Source organism: Rutilus rutilus (assembly GCF_951802725.1).
Source record: "Rutilus rutilus genome assembly, chromosome: 4".
Lineage (NCBI taxonomy): Eukaryota > Metazoa > Chordata > Actinopteri > Cypriniformes > Leuciscidae > Rutilus > Rutilus rutilus.
The window spans coordinates 26,500,200-26,512,575 of NC_140212.1; the positions used below are offsets into that span (position 1 = coordinate 26,500,200).

Consider the following 12,376-nt stretch of genomic DNA (forward strand, 5'->3'; position numbering starts at 1 on the left):
CCGAAGGCCGGCCCTAGGGGCGTAAATAAGTCGGGGCCCGTTGGGCTCGGGCTGAAATGCAGGGCTCTAAAAGATTGTATCTATTAAACGATTACACCAGTAAGTCGGCGACCAGAGACTATTAAAATGTATTTGAGATTCGTTAAACTCTGGACAAAACAAGTCGGTTTTCTTTTTTACTTAACGAATGAATTAAATTAATAATATTTATAACATTTTAGACAACTATAAATAGACTCATAACACAAAATAGATCATTTTGTCAAAACCAAGCAAGTTACATATTATTTTGTTTCGTTGTCTAATGTTTTGTTTTCAGAAGCGTGGGGAACCATGATTTATCCATCTTTAAAAAGAACCCAGATTATCCAGAGTATCAGGCATCTAACTTTATATTTACTAATATTAAAATGAACACTTAAAGACTAAAATGTAATATGTACAATCTTACAGACTGTGATCAAATCTTTATGTAGCCTACATTAACAAGGATTTGGAACAATTATAATGAATTATGATGGAGGATTCTGAAATGTTTTCTTATTTTAAAGACATGCATGCTTCTCATCAAGTGTGCAAAATTCTGCAAACCATGCCGCAAACCTCCCCTCAGTGTACGTCCTGTCATTTTCCTGCAGCTTGTAACCTGGGCAATCAGAACTTACTCAGCGCAGGTGTGCACAGATCACAAGCTGATTTCTTTCACCTGTTGCATATTCTGTTTCCCTTATATTCTCTGCTGTGTCTGTCCCTTGTTGTCAGTAGATAATTTTGTGTGTATTGTCTTGTGTGCTGCTGGACCTTTGCTGTGTCTCACCCTTGTCTGCTGCTGTGCCCAGGACGCCTAGGCAAGGAATTACAGCTTGCTGTGCGCTGTGGTCATCTGTCTCGTCTTGCTTCCCATCCCGTTGGGTGTGCACCCCTAGGTGGTCTCCACAGCCTGTGTCCGCAGGTGTCTGTACGGACGGCTCTGGAGCTCTCTCACATCCTTTGTGTTCCGTGTGTGTCACTACACTTTGGATTGTCTATTCCCATGAAAATCGAATAACCTATTGCATGAACCCTCTGCTTCTGAGTGCACTCTTCACTCCAGTTCCTGACACATATCTTCCTACACTTTGTAAATACTGTAAATTGTTGCTTTAGTTTTCAGTAAAAGAAAATTCATTATAATTAGCAGTTTATTGACATTTATTTGAATAAAAAACACTGTTACAATAACAAATGTTCTAAAATAAAATAAAATAAAAATGTTTTCTTTTCATGTTTTGTGTGTTCATTAGCTGAAAAATTATCACTTTTGGAATGTCTATACATGCAGTGACAGAGTAAAGTTTGTTTTTTCTCTGTGTTTTCTTTATTACAATTGTTAAAAAGAAAGAGTATTTAGTTAAAATGTTCAAATGTTGATCTGAAATAGTTTTTTCTTCTGGGGTTGGTGGGCAGATCAGTTTTTAATTAAGTGGATGGAAGTGGAGGTCTGCGGTATGGTGGCTTCTAATTCTTTTGGAGCGAGCTCACCTCTTCCTGTGCTTACAACACAGTGCTTTTGACCAGTCTTCAAACAGAGCTGAAGCACTTTCATCCACTCAGCTGTCAGATGTGGAACGTGACACAGAGAAGCAATACTCTGAAGGTCCACAGAGATTTCAATCTCCTATCTCCTGGGATGCGACATGGAGATCTCTATGGACCTGCAGAGTATGCCTCTCTAGCAAAGCCGGTTCCTCAGGACTTCAGAAACAGCCCACTTTGCACAAGTGTAAGCTGGGTCATTCTAGAGGATCTGGAATCCGAACTAGCTGCCAAACTAAGGCCCTACACATTTTTGTTTATTCAGACACCAAGGGCCTCTCAGACAAGGCAGATGTAATAAAAGAAGCTGGTGAGAGGGATGGTTTATGGAGTCCTGGCCGGAGCCCTTGGGGGACCAATGAACTTCAGGCCTACATGGGAGAGAGAATTAAGACCAGTTTAAAGAGAAGGAGAAGAAGTGAGCTGGTTTGGTTTTGGTCCTGTTTGGTAAATGCTATTTGGCATTTACCTTAAAAAAAAATTTAAAAAAAAGTTTTGGGACTGTCATACTCTAACTTAATACAGGACTTATTAAAAAATGTTGCAGTCAAATCACAAGTTTCAGACAGGACCAGCGGTGACACGCAGCTGGAATCAGCTTACAAATTCGTCAGATGAGCTCCAAAGCTAACCATATTCAAGTCCAAATTGACTATATGTTTACCTGTGCATTTAAAACCAAAAAAAAAAAAAAAAATCAAATAACAGTGCAATGTTCATGGTTTCATTGAGTTTGTCCTTTTATTTATACTTTTTCCATTTATATTAGGTATGCTTACATGCACAAAATATCAATACAAATTAATCCAATCCATTTTCAGATTCTAAAAGTTGTGTTTATCCATTTCCTAAACTCTGCTATCCAATTTACATATTCATGTTACATGTGAAGGAAAAAAAAAGAGAAAGAGCAGAAAATCATCTGGTCCACATTCAGGTGTGGTATGAAAGTAGCCTTGATTTCACACAGATACGTATTTTCTGGTGACATTTTAAACTTCTGAGCCATTTAAATCGCTTTCCACACAAAGAACACAAATAGGGTCTGACATCTGCATGACTTTTCAGGTGTATTTGTAAGTGTGATGGCAAAACAAACTTTTTGTTACACTTATCGCAATTAAATAGCCTTTTTCCAGAGTGAATGCTCAGGTGATTTTTGAAAATGCTCCTTTTTCTAAACCTCTTGCCCCACAGCAGTTTCTTTCCAGAATGAGTTTGCAAATGATGTTTCAGGTCTCTTTGACACGTGAAATTCTTTTTACACTGAAGACACGTGAAAGGACTGTCTCTAGTGTGTAGTCTCATGTGAGTGTCAAGATTTCCTTTAAATCTGAAACACTTTCCACACTGATGGCACACGTAAGGCTTCTCTCCAGTGTGAATTCTCATGTGAGTCTTAAGGTTTCCTTTAAGTGTGAAACCCTTTCCACACTGATCGCACATGAAAGGCTTCTCTCCGATGTGAGTTATTACATGCTTCTTAAGGTGATTTCTATCTGTGAAACTACTTCCACACCGATTGCATTTAAAAGAGTTCTCTCTTGAGTGAATCCTCATGTGCTTATTAAGGGTCACTTTATGTCTAAAACTCTTTCCACACTGACAACATGCGAATGGCTTCTCTCCAGTGTGAATTCTCATGTGATACTTAAGATTTCCTTTTTGTGAGAAGCTCTTCCCACACAGTTTGCAGATGTAAGGGTTCTCTCCAGTATGACCTCTCATGTGGATATCAAGGGATTCTCTATATGTAAAATTCATTGTGCAGTGGGTGCAGGTGAAAGGCTTCTCTCCAGTGTGAATTCTCATGTGAGACTTGAGGCTTACTTTATGACTAAAACTCTTTCCACAGTGAGAGCACGTGTAAGGCTTTTCTCCTGTGTGAATTCGCATGTGATACTTAAGATTTCCTTTTTGTGAGAAGCTCTTCCCACAGAGTTTGCAAACGTAAGGGCTCTCTCCCGTGTGACTTTTGATGTGGGCATTAAGAGTTGGTTTATAAGTGAAATTCATTCCACACTGAGGGCATGTGTAAGGTTTCTCTCCAGTGTGAACTCTCGTATGATTCTTGAGACTTGCTTTATGACAGAAACCCTTTCCACAGTGATGGCATGTGAAAGGCTTCACTTCAGTATGCATTTTCATGTGATTCTTAAGGTATTTATTGAATCGGAAACTCCTTTCACACTGTTTACATTTGAAAGGCTTCTCTTCAGAGTGAATTACATGACTGTTAGTCTTTTCAGTCTGTGAGAAATGAAAAGATTTTTCTCCAGATATGAAATCATGATCTTCCTCTTCCATTTCATTCAGTTCTTGACTCTCCTCTTTCAGCGCCATCAGGTCTACAGCAGAAAAAGACAAATACAAGTTAACCCCAGGCACAAAGCAACAGACACCAAGAGATTTCAGTGTTTCCCATTCATTAACTAGATTGTGGCGGCCCGCCATAGTCTAATCTGTCCCGCCTCAGTTTCATAATGAACCGAAAATATATTTAAACTTCTCTGATAAAGTCTCTCATAAGGTCTTTAACATTGTGTTTTGATTAGAAATATGGCTTTATCCTCTAATCAAATAGCAGAAGGCTGAGACTAAATAAGTCTGTTCGCGCTGCACATTTCAAAGCGAAGTGCGCACTTTGTCCCATTTAAAGTTCAGGTACAAGTCAATTCATAATTTTTCTTTGTTAAATTTGTACACTGAACTTAAACTGTACAAAATGTTCTTGAGGAGGGACCGAGGTCCAACCACCAGTGTCTCACAAAATCTTGTGGGAAACACTTATTAAGATAAAGCATCAAAACCATCTGTATACTGGATCCCATACCCACTAAACTGCTGAAAGAGTAGTTTTAATGTAATCCCAAAATCTCTCCTCAACATTGTCAACTCTGTTTTCTGTAGTACATGTCTCAATAGCTATGTTTCCATCACCCTGTTTTAAAGGGACACTTCACCCATTTGCATTAAGCTTTGCATTGTTAGAAACCCAGTCATACTATTGAATGGTCGTGCAACACTCTCTCATTTTCCCCTGAGATGGGAGAAATCCGTTATTTAAGTTTTACACTTCCTCCTACAATGACGCAAAAATCGTCATTTTGCGTCATTGTAGGAGTAAGAGGGGGGGATTTCTGTTGAGACTACAAGCACTCGTTCCTCATCTTTCCCAGGGGGCGGGAACCGCTCACGCTACAGACCTATTACAGATCAGTGGGTGGGACTTTACTCTCTGAAACTGAAAGCAATATCCTCCATCTTGTTTGAAGCTAAGCTAACAGGCGCTGTGGAGACAGATGTAAAGTTATGACAATAGCGGAGGAGAGTACTCAATATGATATAGACTAGAGGAAGAGGATTTCGGAAGTCTGATGCTTGAATCAGGTGTTTGTGGCTACCTTTACAAGCCGCATTATAGCGAAGAGCCGCCGAGGCAGAAGACCTGCCTGCCGCGGACGAGGAGCCCGGACTGGCTCGAGTTAGGGCGGACTGGTGGCGCCGGTGATCTCACTATCTCACTATGCGGCCATTTCACACTCGACAAGATGAAGAAAACCTACACGACCACCGAAGTAGTGGCCTACGTTACTGAACCAACAGACAGCGAGCCGGAGTCTGATCGCAGTGTAACGGAGAGTGCCTCAGATGATGATGTGGAGTTTCAGCTGACTTCGGATTCTAACTCCTCATCTGACTCAACTCAAGAGTGAGGAACTGGATGACACACAGGAGACAGCCGATCCTCTGTGGACATAAAAAAATGGACTTCACTGGTCACCCACTAACACTGAGACGCTCTGCTACGTGCCAGCCAAGGTACCGACACACTACGCAACAGCTCGCATCGTGGACCCTAGGTCTGCATTCCAGCTACTGTTCACGGAGGAGATGGTAAAATTAATTGTGGACAGAACAAATCTCCAGGGGAGACGGTCCGAGACAGATTGGATTAATGTGGATGCAACAGACGTTGAGGCTTACCTCGGGGGTGCTAGTACTGGCTGGAGTTTACAAGTCCAGAAATGAGTCCACCCGGAGCCTGTGGGATGACCACACAGGCCGGCCCATCTGCAGGGCCACCATGCCCCACCGCAATTTCCAGAAGTTCAGTTCAAATGTAAGATTTGACGACAGGCTGACCCGACCTGGACGTTACCGGGATGACAAGCTGGCAGCGTTCAGGCCGATCTGGGATAAGTGGCTGCACCGCCTCCCCCTTCTCTTTAACCCCGGGGTGGACGTCTGTGTGGACGAGCAGCTGGTCGGGTTCCGAGGCCGCAGCAGATTCCGGCAGTATATGCCCAGCACACCTAGCCTGGGTTTCCCCATGCTGCCTTGCGCGCAGCGCGATTTTATTCACGCTGCTAGGCAGCCTGGACACCATGGACCAGATTTTCCCCTCAAAAAGGGAACCAATCACAGAACGGGGAGGGAGCAGCAAGACAATGACGACGTCTATGCGACACACCGAAGCAGTTTGTTTATATCTATGGATCCAACATGGCAGCAGATGCGAAGTTACCTTTCGATGCAGCCTTAGATAGTGTTCTAAGTAGTTTAGTCGCTGAACGCCATCATGTACACATAAATCTCTGACCCATCGTCTTGTTCCTCGTCGAATTTCTGTCGCTCTACATATACGTCATCTGGTATAATTGAAACAATTGGCTATGAGCTACGTACAGGCGCATTTGATAGACATTCGTAGCGCCCAATAAAGGGCTCTGGGCATTCGTAAACCACGCCTCAAATACGAGAAAATTAACATGTGGTTCCCAGACCACGTCTCAATGAGACGAGGTCTGACGTAAGCCAGGCTACAGCAAACCAGCAAAATTTGGAATCAAGATCTGGGTCACAAGTGATGATTCCACGTCTTATGCATGGAAAATGCAGATTTATGCCGGAAAATCCGCAGGATGCGCTCCCGAGGTAAACCAGGGACAGAGGGTTGTACAGGACATGACTGACGGGCTGGAGGGACACACTGTTACCACAGACAATTTCTTCACCTCTTCACCTCTCACAACAAACCAGAGCTTCCTCCACACCTCCTCCAAACCAGAGCGCGAGCACCAAGATCCTCCGAGTTTGCATTCAGGAAGACCACAACGGCCGTGTCGTATGTGCCAAAACGGGTTGAAAAATGTGCTTTTGCTGAGCACCAAGCACCGCAAGCCCGCTGTGAGTGGAGAGGGGCACCAGAAGCCTGTGATGATAATGGACTACAACCGGTGCAAAGGAGCTGTCGACAGCCTGGATATATATTTGGTAGTTATGATGAGGACTGATGCTGGTTAAAAGATTTAACTCAGTAAAAGTGGAAAATAATAATAATATATAATATTTTAGGCAGTGTTTAATGTGTGACCATTTTTGGTCCTTAACGCGCTAAGTGTGATTTTTTTTTTTAAATCTGACATAACACAAAATCTTTAAATGCACCAGAAATAATGTTGCTGCTAATCTTTGACATATTCAAGACTGTGATAATCCAAAGCTAAAGTTTTCTCTTTGCATTTAGTGTATGGAAAATAATATTTTTTGGTCCTTAACACGCTAAGTGTTTTTTTATTTTTTATCTGACATCATACAAAAAAGAATGCGTAAAAATCAATGCTGCTGCTAATCATGGACATATACCAGGCTGTAATAATTCCCTCCCAAGAAATCCACCTAGCATGTAGTACACAATTGTTTTCATTTTTTCCATCGATATAAACAGTGGCATCATGTAAACAAATGGCATTTAAGGGGTTAAAATTTTGAAAATTAAATAAATATTTGGTAGTTATTTTCAGGACTGATCTTGGTTAAAATATTTAACTCAGTGAAAGTGGAAAAAAATAATAATATATAATAGTTTTATCGCAGTGTTTAGAGTGGACATTTTTGTCCCTTAATGCACTCAACGTCGTAAAATATATAATAAGGCATAAAGGTTAAGGGTTTTATGTAAGGTCCTTTATGTAAGGTCCTGTTTGTGTTTTGGAAAGTAAACTTGTTTTCTTCAAATTGTCAATTTCCAAAAATATCCCTAATTATAGAATGATCCAAGACACTCGTATGACATTCTTTAAAAAATATCATTCATTTCTAGCCTAGTTAAAACCAGACCATTCTCAGTAGTAACTGAGTTATGGTCTGGCAAAGCTTTTTTGAAAAGCCCACTGAAGTGCCTTGAAACGCGGAGCATTATTCAATGTGTTGACGTAATTTCCACTGAAACAGGAAGACAGGGCGGGACATATCGAACAGCCACTCTCTTTTTTTTTTAAATAGCTAGTAGCGTTTCGTTTATATCACAGCTCGGCCAGAGCCGTTGAGCTTGGTAAAGCCACAGTTTCCTCCTTATCGCTAACCGTTTGTTCTCTTAATCTCTTCTGTATCGCTGTAAAATATAGCATTCTGTGCAGAATTCAAATAGGTCCAATACGTTTTGTGGACTTGCGCATGCGATCCACTCTGTGCTATCCTGTGTCTAGACCATCTGGACTGTGAAACCAAACTTCATTCACCCCCATGGAAAGCATATTTACACTGTCTGAATCATTCCTTATCCCCTATATTGGCTAGTGCACTATGTCATTCACCATGTAGTAACAAGTGACTGATTTCAGCCGCAGCTTCTATTTATAATGTAGGGGGCGGGACACTTCAGATTCTAGAGAATATTTGATTGGACAGAAAATCTGATGAGAAGCTGAAGTGCAGAGTGATGTCACCAAAATCATTTATCCAAATTGGCAGAAGTGAGAGACTGTAAGTTTTGAATGCTTAGGCTATATCTTCTAAATGCGAATTTTGACATTTTTTGTGAGCACGCTTATAGATAACAGTAAGGCTAACATATTCACACTAAAACCCAAAAAAACTTCCATTTTGATTACATGGGGACTTTAATAAATGACTGAATTCAGCTTTAAGAATGAAACCAACCTGTTTGTTCCTCAGTATCTTCTTGTTTCACACTGAATGTTTCTTCAATCTTCATGTCTTCCCTCTCCTCTTTAATAAACGCCATCTTTATAATAGTGTGTGCCGTGGATTGTTGCTTCACCAGGAGTTTTTCTGTGTGTTTAGAGTGACATATCGTCATGTTAAAGATGAGAATAATTAAGAAAGACAAATAAACCCTTGCTAAGTCTCAATCGGCTCCCTAGTTCAGCGCACTGGTAAGAGAGTCAGTCAGAGTTAATGGTCAGTGAATCTCGAAAAGCCCTGTTCCTCTCATCAGTGACTGAATTTGTGTTTACAATAAACCGATTCACTACATAGAGAGCGAAATGAGACGCACATTTTCTGTTACTCATGTGAAGATGCACTTTAAAATAAATAAAATAACGATCATTTAAATCAACTCCAGGAGGTGGTTTCTCTTCAGCAATCGGATATCAATCCGATAAGAACGCATTAAGTGACCAGGGGTAAACTATTAGTTAAACCATTACAATGTTACCTTTAATAATAGATCATCCCTTGTAAGAATTATACAATTGATTGGACAGTTTGAATCTTCTTCTTCAGTTTTTTGGTGCTTTGCATCCGGTGTGCATATAGTCATCTATTTTTGCTGTTGTGCATGATTTACTTATATTAATTTCTTCCTTGTTTACGATCTTTCTATTCTTTATCACATATGCCTATTCATATCTTTCTCCTTTAATAATTACTCGATGCTCCATCCTATTCCATCTTAACAGGTCCTACCTGGAACAATTCAGTGGTAAATTAAATTAAATACTAAGATCCAGAATAGACCAGAGCATCCTCATTCCATATTTACATCCTTACACTTAACCCTGTAATATATATGAATTTTATTAATATTCTGTATCCTTCTCTCTCTCTATTAAAATCATATCCTAATAAATATTTCAAATCCTTATTTACCTTACCTTTTTTGTTTAAATATGCAATTAATTATTTTCTTTCTTTATCATACCTTTTAAAGTCATATATATGCTCCACTGTTTCCTTCTCCCTACAATTCTCACATAGACCAGTCTCATGTACTCCAGTTATAAACAGAGAAGTGTTCAGTCTCGAGTGTCCAAATCTCATCCTATTAATTATGACCTCTTCTTTCCTATTTCAACCACTTAAAATCAGGAATATATATTCCTACTCCTGTAAGCCCTGTTTTTCAGGCTTTAGATCCATCAGTATAATGTTTATTCTTGCATAGAATTTCCTGTATGTGCTTACATAATATTTATGCTGACCCATTTCCTCCCATTCCCTTTTCTTATCTAATACCTCTAAATCAATTGTAACACCAGGAATTATTCATGTTGGGACCTCTCACCGCATACAGGTAGCCTAACACACTACATGTTCTCAATCTGATATTTCTTTGCTAATTAGTTTATATTCCATCCATATCCGCTTTCCCTTTGTTATTTAAGTATTCCCAGCAATTATTTAAAACATCTTTAGCTATATAATTTCCAGAATAACTCTTTAAAGATAGAATGACAATTGATCTGTTCTCAAACTCAAAGGCATTTAATCAGCCTCTACTAATAGTGCATTGACTGATGTTGTTTTAGTTGGTCCTAAGCATATTCTAAGAGCTCTACACTGCATCCTATCTAGACTCCTTAATAATGTTCATGCATCCATAATCAATAATAGACCTTATCAATGCTTGATATATTGTTAACATTGATATCTTTCTGCTCCCCATTCTTTTCCAGCTATTGGCCTCATTACATTTAAAATCGCCCTGCATTTTTATCTATTTCCTCAATATGTTTCTTCCAGGTCGGACGGTTCGATTTAAACAACTAAATAGTTTGAAAACACAAACCTTTCTTCAGCCGAATCACAGCAGATGCAGGACAGCGGCGCAAACTTATGACGTCACTTCGCCAGACCAAAATAAAAGTCCTGTAAACACGCAAAAATGACCAGAGTGCATGCATACATCCGTTCAAAATGTGGCATTTATACCAGATATCCTTTTATTGAAATGCTAATAGTGACAAATGTGATTACAAAAAATAAAATAAAAAATAACAGAGTTTATAATACAGTACATGTCAAAAGTTTTTTTTATTTTTTATTATTATGTTTTGGAAAGAAGTCTCTTCTGCTCACCAAGGCTGCATTTATTTGATCAAAAATACAGTAAAAACTGTAATATTGCAAAACATTATTACAATTTGAAACAATTGTTTACTAGTTTCATATATTTTAAAATTTAATTTATTCCTGTGATCAAAGCTGAATATTCTGCATCATTACTCCAGTCTTCAGTGTCACACCATCCTTTAGAAATCATTCTAATATGATCATTTCATTTTCGAACATTTTCAATAAGATCAAAGACAGACCAAATTATCATTTCAATCCCAATCCTTGTAGAAGACAGATTTATTTTTCAGTATGTATCTTTTATTATGGGGAGTAAAATTATGTTTGTAAATCCATTTCCAATAAAGGAAACGGAAACATGCAAGAGAAAAAAAAAGTAACCGTTTCCTCGATTTACTAAATCGTGTGGATGATTTACTCATTTGTTGCCTCGAATAATAAATCGTGCGCACAATTTACTATTCATTCCCTCGATTTACTAAATTGTGCGCACGATTTACTATTTCGTTCCCTTAATTTGCTAGATTGTGCGAACAAATAGGTTCTGCTACTCTGTAAACGACAGAGTATTAAGTTATTTCCCATGCTGAGGAACAAATCCAACTGATGGCGTTACAACATATATCAGTTCACTTCTGGCATTGCTAACTTGACATCGCAGCCTTTTCAATATCAAAATAAAACACAGTCAACCAAACATGTAAAAAGTTATTCTGCTTAATTTAATTTGTCTGTTGTACAATATAAAGGCTGTGCCAGTCAGTCATCACCTACTTGCTGTTATTCCAAACTAATTTCCCTTTCTGTGAAGTTGTGTATATTGGGACTCGCATCCAAATGTTACATTGCAAATATGGAAACTTTGGACGGAATGAGAGATGCGCAAACCCAATGTCGGTACAGTTTCAGTTTCGATTAAAATAAATTTGTTCAGGCTTGGCTTTTAAAATGGGCTAAATATTGTTTGTAATAAAGGGCACATAGGCTACTTTTATAGGCTAATATGTATATTTTTTATTATAGCCTACAAGGCTACTCATTTTTCTTTCTTGTTGCTTTCTGAATACCATTCATTTAAGGATTTGTCAAACAGTAAGGGGAAATAAATAATGCATAGCCTACATGTTAATAGCGTTTGGGTTAGGGTTAGGGTTGTATTTTATTTACCGATATTTTATTTCTGAATAGGCTAATAATAAAATGTATTTTTTACAACGATTTCTCTCAACATGATAATGTGACGTGACTTACACTTAGATAAGCTACATGCATTACATTTACATTTATTCATTTAGCAGACGCTTATCCAAAGTGACTTAAGCCTGTTTTATGCTTCTGTGTCGAACTGCCGCCGTAGCTACGTCGTAGGCTGTGTGTAGCGCGCGTACCCTACGGCGTACCCTGACGTGCACCTCTCCAAAAATGTAACAACGCGTCAATTCTACGCGGACACAAGCGCTGTGATTGGTCTGCCAGAACCCCTCCCTCGGGGTTTCACACGCTCCCTAGGTGCGCGTCAACGCGGACAACGACACAGAAGTATAAATTAAAACCAACACGTTGCCTACGGCGTATAGGCTCCGGCGTAGGTCCGACGAAGAAGTATAATGAGGCCTTTACAAATGAGAACAATGGAAGCAGTTAAACTAACAGTACCCACTGCGCAATGTGACGTCATTTTCATGTAGTTTTTGGA

The 12,376-nt window shown here is 39.3% G+C and overlaps 1 protein-coding gene across 1 annotated transcript; it reads right to left on the bottom strand.

The window, feature by feature from the left end:
* Positions 1-2,292: 2,292 nt before the first annotated feature.
* LOC311289935 (uncharacterized protein) lies at positions 2,293-10,458 on the bottom strand. The gene is made up of 3 exons (XM_084408216.1): positions 10,394-10,458; positions 8,521-8,652; positions 2,293-3,923 (listed from the first exon to the last, which is right to left on the bottom strand). Exons 2-3 carry the CDS (start codon positions 8,603-8,605, stop codon positions 2,509-2,511), a joined length of 1,500 nt encoding a protein of 499 aa, XP_084264342.1. The 5' UTR covers positions 8,606-8,652; positions 10,394-10,458; the 3' UTR covers positions 2,293-2,508.
* Positions 10,459-12,376: the final 1,918 nt, after the last annotated feature.

Bases quoted from the DNA above. Each gene is read 5' to 3' on its own strand.
- LOC311289935 (XM_084408216.1), bottom strand. From the start codon at position 8,605: ATGGCGTTTATTAAAGAGGAGAGGGAAGACATGAAGATTGAAGAAACA. The intron at 3,924-8,520 runs GTTGGTTTCATT...TTTCTGCTGTAG, and splicing joins AGATACTGAGGAACAAACAG to ACCTGATGGCGCTGAAAGAG.